At 34.7% G+C, this 19,929-nt stretch overlaps 1 protein-coding gene across 1 annotated transcript; it reads right to left on the bottom strand.

Annotated features, from left to right (window-relative positions):
• Nucleotides 1-482: 482 nt before the first annotated feature.
• Nucleotides 483-2,642, bottom strand: CSNK2A2IP (casein kinase 2 subunit alpha' interacting protein; the record flags this gene model as incomplete). The annotated part of the gene is made up of 1 exon (XM_081234839.1): nt 483-2,642. The coding sequence occupies one exon, from the start codon at nt 2,640-2,642 to the stop codon at nt 483-485; it is 2,160 nt and encodes a 719-aa protein (XP_081090965.1).
• Between the last annotated feature and the right edge of the window lie 17,287 nt (nt 2,643-19,929).

Raw genomic sequence — 19,929 nt, 5'->3', positions numbered from 1 at the left:
CACATAACTGAAAAGATTCCTTTCTATATATATTCTTACCTGTTGAACATGATGTGAATTTTCTTTACAGGTAGGGAAATGGATTAGCATACACTGTTTTAAGGATACTGTCATTATTATATCTTATGAAGAAGGAGAATAACAATGAGTTAGATACTGTTCAGGGCAAGACAAATGAGGTGTTTCTGGTCTATGGCCAATTATTATTAATTCATTTAACAATTATTTTATAGTGGTTACTGTAAGTCAGGCATTTGGTTAAAAACATAGGATTCAATTTGGCTTCTAGGAGATCATAGTCTATTATTTAAGTAGAAAATAGACTTAAGAGTAATAGTTCCCCTGAACTAGCTGCTTCATCAGCTGAATTATAGAGGCACACTTAGTTAATACTAAGAATTTTAATAAGCATGATAGGAAATCAATCTCTAATGTCAAAGAACTAAGAGGTCAATTGCATTCAAAGAAACAAAAAAGTTAATTTAATCAAGATTTCTCTCATTTTGAACCTTTGTCTGGAACATTTTGAACAGTATCTTTGGCCCCTTTCTCCTTTTTACTGTGGTGCTATTCCTCATAGGCCTTGTTTTGGGAGATGGTGATTGACTTGGACATGGTTTTCCAGGAATTGGCTGGTGACTTTTACTACATATAAACTCAAGCCAGAAGACCCCTGGAGGCAGCCGTTGGTAACTAAGCACCTTAGTGGACACACAGCCTGAGAGAGTAGATGTGGTAGACTCTTTCAGAGGAGGAGAGGGTAAAGGGGGTGTAGTGGAAGAGGAAGAGGAAGAAGAGGATGATGAGGAGGACGATGAGGAGGAAGAGGAGGGGAGTACGGACTGCGACTGAGGGTTACTACTTTTCTTAACATAGAGCAGCCAATCTATAGCTTGGGGCTGTTGGCTTACAGCTTGGTTTTCAGGGGCTACTGTCAGCCATGTTTTCTTCACATTAGCCTCCTTGGTGATATCAGGTTCAGATGTAGGGAAAAATTTTGATATCTCCCCCATTCCTTCAAAGTTTTCTTCAGGGACTTCATCCGGCGGATTTTCTTTCACAGGGAATGAAAAAGAAGTCTCTGGTAGGGAAAGGACAAAAACTAGTTTCACCTCTATTTCTCCCTCAGGAGTGGTCTCAGGTGCTGGGCTGACAGATAGTGTTGCAGCACGAGGGTCTTTCCTTCCTGTAAGATGGTTACACTGAGATTTTATGCAGGAAGCACAAGCTAAACAAACCATATAACTTGATGAAAGGCGGGGACCAGGATGAGGATTTGCCCTTCCCCTCATCCTTCGAAAGAGAATCTGCCTACAGAGCTCTCTCTGGATTCTGACCTTGGAGAGAGAATTGATAATTTTATTTACAACATCATCAGGGACCGTTCCACCTTTGATAATGTAGGAATGAATATAACCTAAAGTCCATCGAATTTCCTTATTTGGTTCTGTCTTTTCATAAAGACCAAAACTGCTTTTACTCTGGAGTCTGGAGCCCAATGTTAAAGCAGCTCTGTTCCTGATGGAGTGTTTGGAGCTTAATAATGATGGACCTGAGATATTTGGTTTGGGATGGGGTGAGGGAAGATCTGTGGCCTTGTGTTTGTCACTTAGTGAAGTGATGTTCTGAAATTTTGAGTGACACACTGGTGAACTCAAGGTTCTGAAGTTACGATCAAGTGTTTTGGGCTGGAACAATGACAAACTCTTTGACTGATGCACAGAATGTGGTAAAGGTGATTTCCTTTCTTTTGAGTTGGACAACGTTAATCTCAGAACACTGGAATTAGAGCTCAATACAGGTGTTGTCTGAGGTCTGGAATCAGGTAACCATGAGCTCAGAGTCATCTTACTGGGCTCCAAAGAAGGTGATGTCTGAAGCAAGCCATGTATTTGAGGTGTAGATTTGAGTGATGGTGAGCTCAAACATCTTTGACTGCGCTCTAACAAAGAGGTCCAAAGGCTATCCAATGAAGAGGATTTCTGAGGCTTGGACTGGGGTAACGCTGAGCTAAAGGCTTTTTGATTAGGTCCCAAAGATGACAGTGTCCATAGGTATTCTGGGGAAGGAGTTTCTTGATGTTTGAGGGCATATAATGATGAACTTGAGACTCTTCGATTAGACTTCAGTGAAGGTGTTATCCAACAAAGGTCTAGGGAAGATGTATTCTGAGGATTGGGAAAGGATAATCGTGAGCTCCAGGCTGTTTGATTGGGCTCTGGCAACGATGTCCTGGTGAGGTCAAGTGAAGATGTGATCTGAGGTTTGGCATGGGACAACGGTGAGCTCAAGCTTTTCTTATTAGGCCACAAGGGAGTTCTCTGGTGGAGGTGTAGTGAAGGTGTGGCCTGACATTTGGAGTGAGATAATGGTGATTTCAGAGCCCTGTTATAGAGGTCCTGTGAAATTGTGTCCTGAGACTTGGCAGAGGGCAATGTTGAGCATATCTGTACCTTCTGGTTAGAGTTTAGGGGATGCACTGCAGGGTTATTACTATGGGATTCAACTCTGACCACAGATTGGTTATTGGGTTGCTTTTGTTTTTCATCTATGTGTTGATGTGTTAATGAGCTGCTTGTGTCCAGTTGGTAAGAGCATTCTAATGGCACAAACTGTTGATCATAGTATGCTAGTGGCACCATCTTGTGTTAGTCTAGAGGCCTTTCTGAAAGCAGTTGGCTTGCAGGGATGTTTTAGTAACTGATAGAGTCTTTTAGCTGGATTCCATGGACAACAAATACTTTTAAATAAAAAACTTAGGTAGTTTCTATCATCTATCATGTAACCTTTTTGTTAATTCCTAAATATTATAGAGTGTTTCAAAATTGAGGTGTAAATGAGGTTGAAAAAAGTGTCACCAATTGGGATTCTTCTCTGTCTTCTCTTTAGAGTTTTTTCCTCTTGAGGAAATAATGCCTGTTAACAAAAGAGTGAAGAAGGTTCAGAAGAGATCCTGATAAGGATATTAATTTTCTCAAACAATTTGTAGTGACTAGAGAACTACTGTGTGTGTAACTTTTGAATTAAGCTTTCTAAATGCCCAACTGCCCATCTGTAAAATAGATAAACATAATGTTTAATTTATTGGGCTAAAGACTAAATAATATATCTAAAATGTGTAACAGTGCCCAAGATATAAGAGATGCTCAATAAAAGGTAATAGTTATTGTTGGTACTCTTTCAATGGTTGCTTTAGTAAAAAAAAAAAAAAAAAAAAAAAGTCTGTGATAAGTTTATTGCATGAAATAAGAGAATCTTAAAGAAAATGAAATGGAAGTTCTGATATGTTAGTTTTCAATTTAGATTCAATTACCCATCATTATCACCTTTTAGCTTACTTCCAAAAGTCCATAATTCTAGTTGAATGTCTATTGCATACTTTCAGTCCTAGTCTTATTTGTCACTATTGCAGCTTTTGAAACTGTTGATCACTACCTTTTCAAACAATGTTCTTCATTCATGTCCATTATTTCTCTCTACTCTGATTCTCTCATTCGTTCTCTTATTTCTCTCCAGGTCTTCACTGAATTGTTTTCTTTTGTTCTCAACTCAGTGTAGTTCTCAGACTTACATCACCAGTTTTGTCCTATTTTCACTTTATTCCTAAGGAATCACATTAGTTATACTTAGGATGTTAAAATGAACTATAGAAAGTTCATAAAAAACAGAACCTTCTATCTGGTCAAAAGGGATACAACCATTTACTACTCAGGAAACACAGCTATGGTGCTTCTTAAAAAGCAACACATGGGCTTCCCTGGTGGCTCAGTGGTTGAGAGTCTGCCTGCCAATGCAGGGGACATGGGTTCGTGCCCCGGTCCGGGAAGATCCCACATGCCGCGGAGCAGCTAAGCCCGTGAGACATGGCCACTGAGCCTGCGCGTCCGGAGCCTGTGCTCCACAACGGGAGAGGCCACAACTTTCCCACAAAGAAAACACAAGACCCTGATTGCTTCCCTGATGCATTCCACAAAACATTTAAGAAAGAAAGAATACCAGTTCTGCAAATGTTCTTCCAGAAAATTAAAATGGAACAATTTCTTCCTAACTCATTCTATGAATTAATCATTACCCTGATACCAAATTCAAACAAAAACATTATTAGATTATTAAAAAATATAGACCAATATTCTTCATATAAATGCAAAAATTCCAAACAAAATTTTATCAAGTCAAATCGAAAAATATATAAAAAAGATAATACACTTCTTCAAAATCCATGAACCCAATCTTATCATAAGATACCAGCCAAGCCCAAACCGAGGAAAATTCTACAAAATTTTTCACCAGTACTCTTCAAATGTGACAAAGTCATGAAAAACAAGGAAAGACAGAAACTGTCACACACTGGAGAAATCTAAACATAATGACTAAAGGCAATGTTGTATCCTGGACTGGATCCTGGGTCAGCAAGAAGATATTAAAGAAAAATCTGGTGAAATTCTATTAAAATCTGTAGTTCATTTAATAGTATTGTACCAATGTTAATTTCTTTGTTTTGATAAATATGCCATGGTTATGTAAGATATTAACACTACAAAAAGCTGAGTAAAGGGTCTAAATGCAAAGGAGCTAAAACACACAAAAAACTGAAAAAGAAGAAAGTTGGAAGACCAACATTACCTGATTTCAAGACATTAAAAAGCAAAAATAGTCAAAACTGTCTGGTATTGGCATAAAGGTAGACAAATTGATCAATAGAACAGAATAAGAAGTTCAGAAATAGACCCACACATATATAGATAGCTGATTTTTTAAAACAGTGTGAAGGTAATTCAGTGGAGAATAATCCTTTCAAATTACATTGTAATAATTAGATATATACAGCTGCACAAAATAAACTTTGATACATACCTCACATTACACACAAAAATCAATTCATAATGGGATCATACATCTAACATGAAACATAAAACTATAGAAAACATAGGAGAAAATCTTTGTGATTTTGCATTTTTCAATAGATTTTTAAATGTGACATGAAAAGCACAATCAATAAAAGAACATGAATAAATTGAATTTCACCAAAATTGAAAACTTCTGCTATTCATAAGACACTGTTAAGAAAGTGAAAAGAAAAAGCCATAAACTTAAGGAAAATATTTGCAAAACATATATCTGATAAAGAACTTGTTATTAAGAGTTTATAGACGAGCTTAAGAAAGCAAACAATCCAATAAAAAATGAGCAAAATATTTGGACAGCTTTCCAAAGATGATATGTGAGTGGGAAATAAGTACAGGAAAAGATTTCATCAAGGCAGAATAGAGACACAGATGTAGAGAACAAATATATGGACACCAAGGGGGAAAAACGGAGTGTGGGGGGTGGTGGTGTGATGAGTTAGGAGATTGGGATTGACATATATACACTAATATGTATAAAATAGATAACAAATAAGAATCTGCTGTATATAAAAAAAAGAAACACAGAAAGAAAAGATTTCAACATCATTATTCATTAGGAAATGCAAATTGAAACCACATGAGAGACAACTAAATACCTATTAGAACAGTTAACATTTTAAAAATTGTCCATACTAAGCATTGACAAGGATGTAGAGAAAATGGAACTCTCATACATTGCTGGTTGAAATATATAATAACACAAGAAGTTTGGAAACAGTTGACCATTTTTTTTAAAAGCAAAGGATGCCTGTATCATATAATCCAGCCTACTCCTAGTATTTACCTGAGAGAAAAGGAATCATACCCTATATAAGAAGGCTGATAGAAATATGCTCACTGAAGCATTAGTTTAATAGGCCAAACTGGAAATAACCCAATGGTTATCGACAAGTGAATGGATTAACAAATTGCAGTAAATCCATTTATCAGTATACTACTACTACCAGTCTCAGGAATCTTATCTGCAGATGAGTGTTTGGCAACAAGACGTCCACAAAATGATAGAAAAAAGAACTGATATAAAACAAAAATAGACCCACAAGCCAACCGCTTTCAAATGTAAGCCCTTCTAGAACAAAAAGAGTACAATGAGACAAATGCTTTGTGTTCTCAATAAACCATCAAAAGAGAAATAAATGCGTGCACCAGGAAACCCATGCAATAAAAACATAAATAATGCATCAATGCCTAAAAACTGGTGAAGATTGGTTTAGGATTTAAAATATTCAGTATTCTTGTTGTGTGTATAGATTAATTTTCTAACAATTTCTACTTGAGTTAATACTCAGAATACATAATATATAAATCTGTTTTTATTTTGGGCTGAAGTAACCTAACATTGTTTTTTTAATCTGCTCAATTGTTTGATTTGTTTAGACCAAATTGACTCCTGTCTGCCAAACTCTCAGGCCTATATTAAGATTTTTACAATTCAAGAGATTTGAATTTAGAGAATTTCTTGGAAATCTTAATGCACCAAACTCAGAGTGAGGATTGATCACTCAAAGAGGATAATCCTCTTTTGGGAAACAACTGCATAAGTGGCTCTGGCTTAGATGTACAGAAGACTTCAGAAGAAACCTCTGTAATCCGAGGTTTATCTCTAGCCTGACATGAGTACCTGACATTTCTACCTTGTTGAGCTCAGACATTTCAGCTTTCATCTTCTCCCATATATAAACCCATGAGAGTATCTCTCAGATTTATACTTCAAGGCTACCTTCTCTGAACTCTTTTTATCATTCATGCTCACTAATCTACGTATTTTTGATTGTAAAAGTGCCTCTTACTAAAAGAAGTTTCATGAAAACTAAAAATCTAGCTGTTTCAATGATTCTTAGAAACAGAGCTACTCTCACGCCAGGCAATCTTGTAGACTATATGCTGCTTTCATTCCCTGTGAAGAAAAGCAATCCAGAGAAGACTATGTTCTAATGCACAGAAAAAGAAATATAACTAAATATAATTGCTACTGTTTCTACAGTTCTCTATTCCATAAAAACTGTGAGCAAAGTCTGCCATTTTTTACCTTCAATCAAGTGGTCACCCAAACATAGGGACCCGTTAGTGGAGTCTACCCATGAGCTCTGCAGGAATCCATCCAGAAGCCAAATATCACTGCCACACAGCTGTACTCGACACTGTCTATCCTCTCTGTCTTCATCTCTCAGACAAATTCAGGAACCATGGGTTTGGTGAGTAAAGAGCTAAGTCAGCCTAGTTTGGCCACACTAGATACACTGGATATTTTCAACAAGGCCACAGAAAAATATGCTCTGTAAAAATCCATTAATTTTCAGGCTTCTGTATTTTTTTAATTTAATTTCAGAAAAATTTCCTCAGAAACAATGTTAAAACATCCACTTTCCATATCTTAACAGAATAAAAATGTCCTACCTACCCTCTTCCCCCATGACAAGTGCATAGGGCGCAATGAATCTAAACCAAGTCCAAAAATGGGAGAGACTGAGGAGTAGAGGCAAAGAGTGGTGGCTCCTTGGCACGGTGTGAATCAAGACAGTTTGCTAGGATTCATCCCTTCCCACCCACAGTATTCATGTTTTCATCACCTTTTAGAAAATAACCCTGTTGAGTCCATTCAGAAAAGCACTCTGCGGACACACACAAAAAATAGTTTTCCTGAAATATTAAAAGCACAGAAGAAAGAATAGGGAATTTAATTCCATGAAACACTTTAAAGCCAATTATGATAGGTGTAAAAATATAGAGATTATTAGGGCATATGCAGTCTAAACTTAAAGAAGAGGGAGTAAGCCAGGTATGGATTTAAAACAAAACAGACAACACACAGCAAAATGAAGAAAGTGTTCTGGAAATTGAAGAATAAAGATGATGTTAGGAATTGAAACAGAAAGTGGCAAAAAAAAAAAAAAAGAAAGATCCAGAGCTTAATATACAAGAAGTTCTGAGGGACTTACATTTGGAAGGAAGAGGGAGGAAGCTGAGGAAGAGGAGAAGAGGAGGACCCACAAAGGATACCATACAGGAGTGATAAGAGAAATAAATGTGAAGGGAAGTTTTTTAAAAGTCCAAGAAATAATTTTTTGCCACTTAAATAAGTGGCATTAAATAGAATCAAATTATAAAAGGGTTTCAAGAGTGGTGACTGAAAACAAATCCTTGAGTTCAACAATAACTTGTTTGAGAGCACATTTCCAAAGAGTAATGTGTGTGAAGTGGAGCCATTACAGTCAGGCTGACTTTAAGGAACTCGACTGTGAAGAGTTAAGTACAGTTGGAAAAGGTTATCTTTAAGGGAAGTCTGGTTGATGTTGTTAAAATAGAGAAACACTCAGCTATATTGGTAGATAGGAGAAAAAGAAGAACCACAGGGGAAAAGTGATGGCACGTCATATACCAGAGATAGGAGGATTAGCTGTGCAATGGAAAACTTTCAACGTCCATTTTTTGAAGGAGAATAATAATTCAGGTTAAGAAAAAGAAGTTCTCAAAAAAAAGGAAGAAAATACTCCCTATTTTTCTGATCTATCACATATACTAAAAATGATGAAGGAAGGAAGGAAGAGGTTAAGTCCAAAAGAAAATTCTTTTGTGGGGGGACTTTTAGGAAATATATTGTTTTGTCAATGTCTGAACACTACCTGCCAGTCAAAGGAGCAGAGAAGCCACTGTTAAAGAAACATGCATAAACAAAATTACATATACCATTGTCAAAATCATAAACAAATCACTTATAGTCGTACATCCAGCTCAATTCCCCCTGACCTACAAAGTAGTGACTGGTGCTTCATACATCAGAAAATATTTCACATCTTTCGGTTTGCCAGGCAAAATCCCAAGTCTGCTGAAAGCTTCTAAATTTATGTATACACTGCAGGTTCCCTGTGCATAGAAGAACACCTAAGATTGGCAAAAGCTGGAGTTTAATGTATCTTTGTATGATGGGAGTCTGAGGAAGAGAGAACATTGATAATGTTACACAAAAACAGTAGGCCATCCTGAAAATCTGTGCTATAGCAGTACACATCTTGGTCTAATGTCATAAACAGAAGGGATCCTCTATATACTTTGGGAGAAACTACGAGATTTGTCTTCCAGTTTTGACTCTTAATAGGGCAGCAAAAGGTCAACTAGGATCTATGGATTACCTACAATAAACATTAATTGGCTTAGATATAGACAAAGATGTAAAGATATAGATACAGATATAGATAACCTGTTGTAAGAGTATCTTCAAACAAAACCTCTTTGTTCTGTTTTGTGTAGGAATCCAGGGTTTCTTGAGGTATATGCATGACCCAGGATCTCAAGATTACACATATGAAAAAATGTCCAAATTCTGTGATGCTTAAGAAGACAGTGCTGGGCTTTTCTGGTGGTGCAGTGGTTAAAAATCCACCTGCCAATGCAGGGGACATGGGTTCGAGCCCTGGTCTGGGAAGATCCCACATGCCACGGAGCAACTAAGCTGGTGCACCACAACTACTGAGCCTGTGCTCTAGAGCCCGCAAGCCATGACTACTGAGCCCGTGAGCCACAACTACTAAAGCCCATGCGCCTAGAGCCCATTCTCTGAAACAAGAGAAGCAACTGCAATGAGAAGCCCACACACCACAATGGAGAGTATCCCCCACTCACTGTAACTAGAGAAAGCCCATGCACAGCAACGAAGACCCAATGCAGCCATAAATAAATAAATAAATAAATAAATAAATAAATAAATAAATAAATAAATAAATAAGCAATGTTACAAGAGAACTGCTCTACATTAAAAAAAAAGAAGACAGTTCTATCCTACCCAACTCATATCCTTCCTACCCAATCACAACAATCTCCCAATCTTCTTCACCACGTACTCTCCAGAGACACTAGCAAATACTGAAAATCCAGAAAATGTGTAAATTGACCCCACACAATATTTCAGGTATAGAGATTATTTCAAATATCATTCTTCTTCTGTATGTTTGAAATTTAATTTTTAGAAAGCAAAGGAATTATGCACTATTTTGGGTCACTTAAGCCAAGAAAATAACTTCTAATATATCTCTATGGTAATGTAACTCCTTAAAATAAAATTTTATTTGTTTTTGTCCTAGCAAAGACAGGACTAACTAAAACACCTGGATGATTAATCATTTAAACATTCTGATGATAAATGTAATATATATTTGTTGTAAAAAACTTAGAAAAAAATAAAAAACTATGATCAAGAAAATAAAAACCACCTATAATCCCATCATCTGAGTTACTGTGTATGGATATCTTTCTAGTGTTTCTATGTATCTGCATTTTTATACAAATATAAGATACTCATAATTCTCTTTTTTGTTTAATGTAGTAACATGGATATTTTCATGTTATAACATATTCTTTTCAAATAAAATTTTAATCAGTGTCTGTAGTCCATCATTCTTTTTCCAGATACCATTATTTAAAAGTAAGATTTTGAAGGTCTTTATCTTAGCCAATATTTTTGTACATCTCTGCTTCTTTTAGATTACTTTCTAGAATTAGAATCATTGGATAAATTTTATATTTTAAGACTTTTTAAAATAGATTGCTAATTTTTCCTCCAGTAAATTCATTTAAAAAAATTACATTCCCATCAGTAAGAGACAAGTGACATTTAGCTACCTTGCAAACTCTGGCTCTAGAATATTTTAAATATTTATCTTTTTGCTGATCTCCACCTCATGACTACTTGTTTTAATATTCATGTCTTGAATATCAACTGAATTTTGGCTACCTATATTTCTCTATGTGTTAAGTCCTTAATCATTTTATTTACCCATGCTTCAGTAAGTGTGTTCATATTTGTTTTTGAGTATAAGAGCTTCAAAGAGGAAGTGACATATGAACTGGGTTTTTGAAGGATCATTTTACCATTGAAAAATTAGGGGAATGTCATCCTATGGAAAGGCACAAAAGCATGAAAGAACCTAAAACACTGAGAGACAGTGAGAAATTCACTGTAGCAGTAACACTGGACACTGGAAGAGGAGGTGTCCAATGTTACAGGTAATGAACCCTTGCAAAAATGAAGCTGGCAGCAGATAAAGACAACACAAACAGATGGAAAGATATAGCACGTTCTTGGACTAAAAGAATCAATATTGTTAAAATGACTATACTACCCAAGGCAATCTACAAATTCAATGAAATCTTATCAAATTAACAATGGCATTTTTCACTGAACTGGAACAATTTTTTTTTTAATTTGTATGGAAACACAAAAGACCACAAATAACAAAAGCAATCTTGAGAAAGAAGAATGGAGCTGGAAGAATCATGCTCCCTGACTTAAGACTATACTACAAAGCTACAGTAATCAAAACAGTATGGTATTGGCACAAAAGTAGACATATAGATGAATGGAACAGGATAGAAAGCCCAGAAATAAACCTACAAACTTATGGTCAATTAATCTATGACAAAGGTGGCAAAAATATACCATGGAGAAAAAACAGTCTCTTCAATAAGTGATGCTAGGAAAACTGGGTAGCTACATGTAAAATAATGAAATTAGAACATTCTTTAACACCATATATAAAAATGAACTCAAAATAGAATTACCATATAATCTTGCCATTCCACTCCTGGGCATATATCCAGAGAAAAGATACATGCACCCCAGTGTCCATAGCAGCACTATTTACAATAGCCAAGACATGGAAGCAACCTAAGTGTCCATCAGCAGATGAATGGATAAAGAAGGTGTGGTATATATAAACAATGGATTATTACTCATCCATAAAAAGAAGAATGAAATAATGCAGCAACATGGGTGGACCTAGAGATTATCATAGTAAGTGAAATAAGTCAGATGGAGAAAAACAAATTCATATGATATCACTTATATATGGAATCTAAAAACATTAGATAAATGAATTATTTACAACATAGAAATAGACTCACAGACATAGAAAACAAATTTATGGTTACCAAAGGGGATAGCCAGGGGCAGATAAATTAGGAGATTGGGATTAACGTATACACACTACTATATATAAAATAGGTAAACAAGGACCTGCTCTATAGCATAGGGAACTATATTCAACATCTTGTAATTACCTATAATGGAAAAGAATCTGAAAAAGAGTATATATATAACTGAATCACTTTGCTGTACACCTGAAACTAACACGACATTGTAAATTAGCCATACTTCAATTTAAAAAAAAGAAGCGTATGTGCTCAAAAATCAATCATGTAATTCAGCATCAAGTTCACATCACTATTGGCCTATCTATCCGTTTTATTTTAGAGCCAAATATTATTTCAAGATTGAGTTATATTTCTTCAAAGCCAATAAATCAATCTATAAATCAATTACCCAATAACATAATATTTCTAATGATTGAATGTAATACATTTTGGAATATGCTATACTATATTATCCAGCTTAAATTTTCATAAATATTTCTCCCTTTTTAATGAAATCACAGTTTAACAATATATTGAACAATCTAAACATCTTGACTCTACAAAAATTGAAGCTTTCAATGATTATGAAACAGTGGATTAAGTTTTCATAAGATCAAGCATATGTGCAAACAACTTTCTTCTTGGAAATGGTCACTAGGTTTAAAACAGCATTGACAATAATGTAAGGGAAATGTGATATACAGGTCTCTAGAAAGCAGCTGTGCAAACAAAGGGAAGAACCTTATGGAAAACCATGACACATTAAGAAATTTGTTGATTATATTTCATGTCTATTTCAAGAAATTTTGCTTATACGAAATCAAGAACATAGCCTCAAATGGATAATTTGGTAGGTTACACATTGCCTTCATATTGCTTGATTCATGTTTTTCACTTGACCGAACACCACTTGCAGTCTGAATATAAAATGATTAGATTTCAGTAATGCAGATTTTGTTCCAAAAGCATTAAAATAGTTAACACATTTACATAACATTTCTATATCTTTGTGTATTTGAAAATTGCATAATGTTTACCATTTTAAGATAAGAATGAAACAGGATATTTTAAAATATCATATTTGGCAAGTAGCTAGCAATATTAGTCTTCTTTTCCAAACGCAAATTAATTTTCTCACCATGACAACAAACTAAAATAGTGTCATGATGACAAGTAACATTTTAGTACTCTGTAATTTACTACATTTAAGTACTGCATAACCTTTTGCTCATTGGAAAATAAACTTACAGGACTTCTTGAAATAAACTACTATTAATGTCTTCACCTAAATTTCTTCACTAGTTTATATCATTTTTTAAAAGGTTTTCCATTTAAAAGATAAATCTAAATCTTCTATGCCTTTGATTTTATAATTAAAAGATATTTATCTGCCCTCCAGTGTTTTTCCTGAAATTCCTTCAAATAATCTTGAGAAAAACAAATTATAAACAAAGATAAATCAATTTTTGGTTATCTTATTTACCTAGTTAATACTGTCATTTTAAACATATAAACTTAAACATCTTCCTATAAGAAACAGTTCTTCAATATTTTCTCTTGAAAACATTATCTGATACTACAATAGGAATTTTGTTATACATTTTTCCTAAAACATTACTCTGAAAGTATAAACAAAAAATGCAAACTCTATTTAGACCTTTGATATCACAGATATCTCAAATCAGGATGATTCCATTACTCCTTTACATTTTTCCTATGACTCTACTTCCCAAATACTTCTAGTCATAGAAAACTGGGGAATGGCAAATGAAGTAATATTGAAATAATTATTATAATAGTAATAATTGACAGCATTTACATCCTTAGTCCTTGCTTATGTATTAACTTTTTAAATGCTCTATAACAACCCTTTTCAGTACATATTCATATTAACTCCATTTTTGCAAGAACAATGATCCATCCCTGTGGTACGCACATACTGGGTTTGACTTCATGATTTTTCTCTTCAAAGTTGGATAATAAATATCCTTTTCAGTCTTTCCCTTTGGATACAGAAGGCCATTTCTGGTTTTCTATCTTTAAAGGATAAATAACTTTCAGAATCATCATATCCTCTTGGCTGACCGCTGTCAGCATCTGTTTTCAGTCATCCCCTACATACCTTCCAAGACTTTTCTCTTCATCTTTCTGACCTTTTCTCTCTGACCCAAGTCTATGCACCTCTTTTCTCAACTTGCACTCATTTTTCCTAACTCCTATTCCTAAACCCTTCTTCTAGTTTATATCAAGCTCATTGTTTTTATATGCCCCTCACTTACAAAACTATCAAAGATTGCTATGTCAACAATTTTAAGTATTTGAGGTAAAATCCAGATGTTTGTATTGAACAGCAGTGCCAAACACCAGACATTTAATATAAACAATATGTTTACAAACCCTCATGTACTGGGTAGAATATTTTTTAACTCATATAACTAGACAGAGTATTGAACATGTGCAAGAAATAAAAAGCATTAAAATCATTAAGTTTGAAAAATCATTTTTCTATATTATTTTCACAACTTCAGCTGGATATACCTGAGTGTGGAATTTGTATTTTAGTTTTATTGTTAAGAAGCAAACATATATTATTTCTATTTTTTAAACCAATTGAAAAATCAGTTATGAAAACAATTAAACTAGAATATAGTTTATTTATATTGTGAAAAATTACACTGAAAATATCTCAATTTTCTAATTAATTAATCATAATATATGATCATTGATTGTACCCAGGTTCCTTTATATTAAGAAACATAACAGGACTCTAAAAGAACTCGTTAGGATCAGGAAGAAAATTATGCAAGAGGTTTAAAATTTTTTCTACTTTTTTTTTTTTTTTTTTTTTTTTTTTTTTGCGGTACGCGGGCCTCTCACTGTTGTGGCCTCTCCCGTTGCGGAGCACAGACTCCGGACGCACTGGCTCAGCGGCCATGGCTTACGGGCCCAACCGCTCCGCGGCATGTGGGATCTTCCCGGACCGGGGCACGAACCCGTGTCCCCTGCATCGGCAGGCAGACTCTCAACCACTGTGCCACCAGGGAAGCCCAAATTTTTTCTACTTTTAATACGGTATGTTAAAAAAATTTAGGTTAGGTAAGCAAATAGTACAGTCCCAACTCTTCTGTTTTCTAGCCCTATGATCTTAGACTAATTATTTAAATTCTGTAAACCTGTTTCTTCATCTGTAAAATAAAGACAATAGCAGTGCATATCTCATATCATTGGTATGAAGAATAAATGTGAAATGTAGTTAAAGTACTTGGTATGATGCCTAATAAAGCATATATAATCAATAAATTATTTTTATTATTATAAAATAATTACCCATTATACAGTAGAAACTCAAATTATGTAAATACCTCTCATAACTCTTTACAGTCAATTTGTATTTGGATGTTCGTGTCTATGGGAACCTATAATGGTTTCCCTTAGTTATGTAATTATAAGGAATGAAATATTGAGATATATATGTGAACACTCAGTAAAGATTTCAGAGACCAAATAGAAATTAACAGGACCTAATTGATGTGTGTGTGTGTGTGTGTGTGTGTACGCATATATGTATCTTATATATAGGAGATACGTATATCCCAACCTAGCATGGCATGTATACAAGAGATATGTGGATCTTGGCCTTCCCAACCTGTTGTTGACTTTACTGCCTAGCTATTTAATTTTCAGGTTTTCCCAAGAATTATGTTATTATTTAAAATCTCACAAATTACTTTTTTTTTAACTTGCCTAAGCCTTGTTTCTGTTTTAAGACGGTCTTTTTGTTTGTTTGTTTTGTTTTACTGAGATTTCTACTAAATTTTGTAAAGATGATAACAAGAAGCTAAACTTTGGATGTAGAAAACTCCTGTAAAAACATAGCCACACACTGGTATTTCATTCTGATTGTTGTACTTGAAGCATGCATTTGGATAAAAATATAAAGTCCATGTATGGAGAATCAGTTCACAATGAATGAAAAAGGAGGACTTTACATTGAAATCAGAACTATTGTATCTAGATGCAGCAAGATAATTTCACAATAAGTTTAAAGAAATCCTATTTAACTAAAGAGAAAAATTGTGTTCTCCATGTAAAAGATTATATTCCAATACATGTCAGATTTTTTAAATGTGTAGGAATGTTCAGCAAAATATCAGGCTATTGAAACTGAAGAGTCTGATAAAAAAAAAAACCTCTACTGTTTATATCCCAGCATATAATCGATCATGGAAATGCACTTCTTTATTGCTTTTTTGCTCATACAACAGCTGAAGGAAGAAATAACCTCAAAAGCAGTTAATGTAGGAAACCAAGAAACATATTCCATTTAATCCCTATGTTTATTTTTCTTCCCACAGTAATAAAATAGCCCTCTCTGCAGAAGCTGAATTATTTGAGTAGAAATGTGGAATAGGCAAGTTTCAGACACACTTATGTCTTCCAAACCTAGACCATGAATAACAACAAACTGTAATCATTTTCTTGGCAAGAGATAAAAAATTAAGCATGGATGTCTTAAAAGAGAAAAACAGGGTTATACCTTTCTGATATCGGGTGATTAGCTAATAGAAGTTCTTTTAGTTGTATAATGTACTGTTCCTTCCCTGAAGGACTCATAAACTTGTCTAGGCAACACCTAGTTAAATCAGGCATTTATTAAATTTCACTATCCGTTTAATTCACCTTTGAACTCTTGGAACAAGTTATTAAATGAGGCAGCCAAAGTTCCCTTTTGCACCTGCAAATAACAATTGAATCTACAATTAAGGATCATTTCCTCTTTTTTGAAATTCAAATAATGGCATTAAAACAGAGTGTAATATTTTTATCTGCATCTGGTCAGGCTATTTCCTGGCATTTGGGATGAGGTAAGAGGATGACTGCATAAAACTGCTACATGAAGATTCTGAGGTAATCTCTAGGTGACTTCGGAAACGTAGGCAACTACTAGACATTACAGTATACAGTATGAAAACAGACCACACACCTCTAAAGCCACTTTAAGTGGCAGGGCGTGAGAGGACGGGGAAGGGGGAGGAAACGACAAACTTGTGTTTCTACATGAAAACACAAAAAAATCAAAATTAAGTTAACACTGATATTTAATTTGGATGAAACGTATTTAAAAATATATATTTCTAGCAGCCTTAGAACTCATTATCCAGAAAGATCAGAAACATTTAATACAATTTACCCTTCCCCAAACAGTCATATAAACTTTTCTCATACCCACTTGCATAAGCATATTCTCTGGAGCAGTTTTCATTTCTTATCTACCAGAGTTCTTCTAGACATTTCCAAAGCCTCTCCCACACAACTCCTTTTTAAAACCTGAAGATTATATTCATTATCTGTATTACATTCACTATCTGTATTCATCCCTAATAGGCTATTTTGTGTTACCAACTAGTCAATTTTAATTGCTACTGAACTCTTTCCCAGTTAGTCTAAAAAGTTAATCCTTAACTCCAACTAAGAGTTTTCTAAAGTTTATCATTTTTTGAAACAGTTCTTTGATACTACCATTTCCTGCATTCACATATCCCTGAATTCAGAATCCAAAATGAAAAATACAAAGTATTAACAAGGAACTATAACAAATTTGCAATACCATTGTAATTTCAGAAATTTTAGAGCCACAAGAAATCTCAAACATTTAATTAAAAGTTATCATCTATGGATGAGGAAACTGAGTCCCAAAGAGATTAAACAACTTTCCTACGATCATCCAGCTAGTTAATGGAACCAGAATTTCCCAAGACTGTCCTGGTTGAATTATACCCTGTTATCTCTTAAAGCTGTCCCAGTTTAAAAAATAAATCATAAGGTCCTCCTAGTTAATGTAACTACTCAAGTCTAAACTGGAAGCTGGGCATCTCCCACAAAACAAATTTTTTAAAGCACTGAATCCTAGTCCCTAGGCAAACTGATAGTGCCAACTTTTCCCTGATTTTTCAAAGTAACTAAACTAAAATCAAGCCAACCTACAAAAAAATGTAATAACTATCACAGAGGAATGTGTTTTATCAAATTACCTTTTTTCATTCTATTAGACTCTGTGTTTCTTTATAAATACAGACGTCAAAGTAAGTTCTATAAGAAAGAAATTAGCATAGAAACTGTCAAATAAAAATTGTCACTTGCCATCTGTCTCTGCAAGGATTGAGTCACTAGCTACTGCAATTGCTGACCTACAACACCTGAAAGTAGTTCAGGGTGGAGATCAGGAATGAGACACTGTGCTCTGGGAAAACCTGGCAGAACAGGCCTTCAGATAGTTAGATATTTTCAGGAGAAGGTTTTATGAGCCCAATTTCTTGCATCTTCTCATATCTAGGAAAGCACTAAAATCATTCATGGAGACATCTGTTCCTATGACTGGCAGCAACCTCCTCGTGACTGGCAGCAAGCCTCTGCCAACATGTGTGCTTGACTGCACATCTCCTCCTTCACCAAAATCACAGTATATTGACTCCTCTCCTCCCACCCCCAGCTCTTCAGAGCAGTTCCTAAGAGCTATCTGAGATGCTACCTCCTAGTCTATAGTCCTCATTTTGCCCCAAGTAAAACTTAACTTACAACTCTCACGTTGTGCTTTTTTCTTTTTTCAGTCAACAAAACATACGGGCACAGTTCTGAGGTGTGTGTATTCAATGTATGGGCAAGACATCACTTTATTTGAATAACGCATATGCAGTAATACAGCTATCAACAAGGCAGTGAATGGCAAAGAAGCATGGGACATTTAAGGTTACAGAAATTGGGGGAGGTTGAAAGATAGAGGGTAGAAAGATGTTAGAAAAGATTTCAGGGGGAAGATGCCATATTTGGGAAAGGCCTTTAACACACCCGATTTCAAAAGTCAGAATGCTGGAGAGTGAATAAGAGAAGAGAGAAAATCATGACCATACTCAGGGAATTTGAAGTAGTTGAGGCAGGTTGAAGAAGAGATGAGGCTGTGGGAGTGGTGAGATGGGAGTGTGGGGACAATAGAGAGAGGAATGTGAACGTACAGACGATCATTTTATGTAATCCAGTACCCAGTGGGAAGCTAGTAAAAAATTCCAGAGAAGTTGACAACAAATACACTTTTGGGATAATCTGATAGCAGTTTGTAGATTTTCAGTAGAATTTATTTTAGAAAATTGTTGCAAACATTTAGCTGTGAAGTAGAGAGGAAAATACTAAGCCAGAATCAATAAGAACATGGATTAGGAAATTGGTCACATCTGGGTTTGAAATAGTCTCTGCCATTTATTGAGTGTTTTGAACAATTTTCTTAGTCTTTGTAAATTTTTTTCCAGATTCTACCTTTGTCATCTAGGAAGGATTAATAGGAAACTCAGTTTTGTTTGGAGGATAAGTGAAATAGAAAAACATATTTAGCTCAGGACATAGAAAGTGCTAAGGATTCAATTTCGTTCCTTTTTATGGCTAATATTCCATTGTATATATGTACCCATTTGTAGAGACATGGATGGACCTAGAGACTGTCATACAGAGTGAAATAAGTCAGAAAGAGAAAAACAAATATGGTATATTAACACATATATGTGGAATCTGAAAAATAGGTATAGAAGATTTTATTTACAAAGCAGAAATAGAAACACAGACGTAGTGAACAAACGTATGGATACCAAGGGGGAAGGGGGGATGGGATGAACGAGGAGACTGGAATTGACATATATACACTATTGATACTATGGATAAAATAGATAACTAATGAGAACCTACTGTATAGCACTAGGAACTATACTCAATGCTCTGTGGTGACCTAAATGAGAAGGTAATCCAAAAGAAGAGGGGATATATGTATATGTATAGCTGATTCATTTTGCTGTACAGTATAAACTAACACAATATTGTAAAGCAGCTATACTCCAATAAAAAAATTAATAAAATTTAAAAAGAAAAGAAAATAGTAAGGATTCATTGTTAAATGTTAGTGAAATTGGTGTTGTTAAGTAATCGTGGTAGCCCATTTTTAAGACTAATCTGAGATAGATGTATAATAAAGCAGTCCTTGATAACAGTAATTGAACTTGATTTTATTTTTATGCCAGGATTCTTAAAACATTTTAGTATTTCTGATGTTGGGAAATTGTTTTGACTTACCAAA

Source organism: Mesoplodon bidens (assembly GCF_964165515.1).
Source record: "Mesoplodon bidens genome assembly, chromosome: 5".
Taxonomy (NCBI): domain Eukaryota; kingdom Metazoa; phylum Chordata; class Mammalia; order Artiodactyla; family Ziphiidae; genus Mesoplodon; species Mesoplodon bidens.
This window is presented reverse-complemented; position numbering and strand designations above follow the sequence as displayed.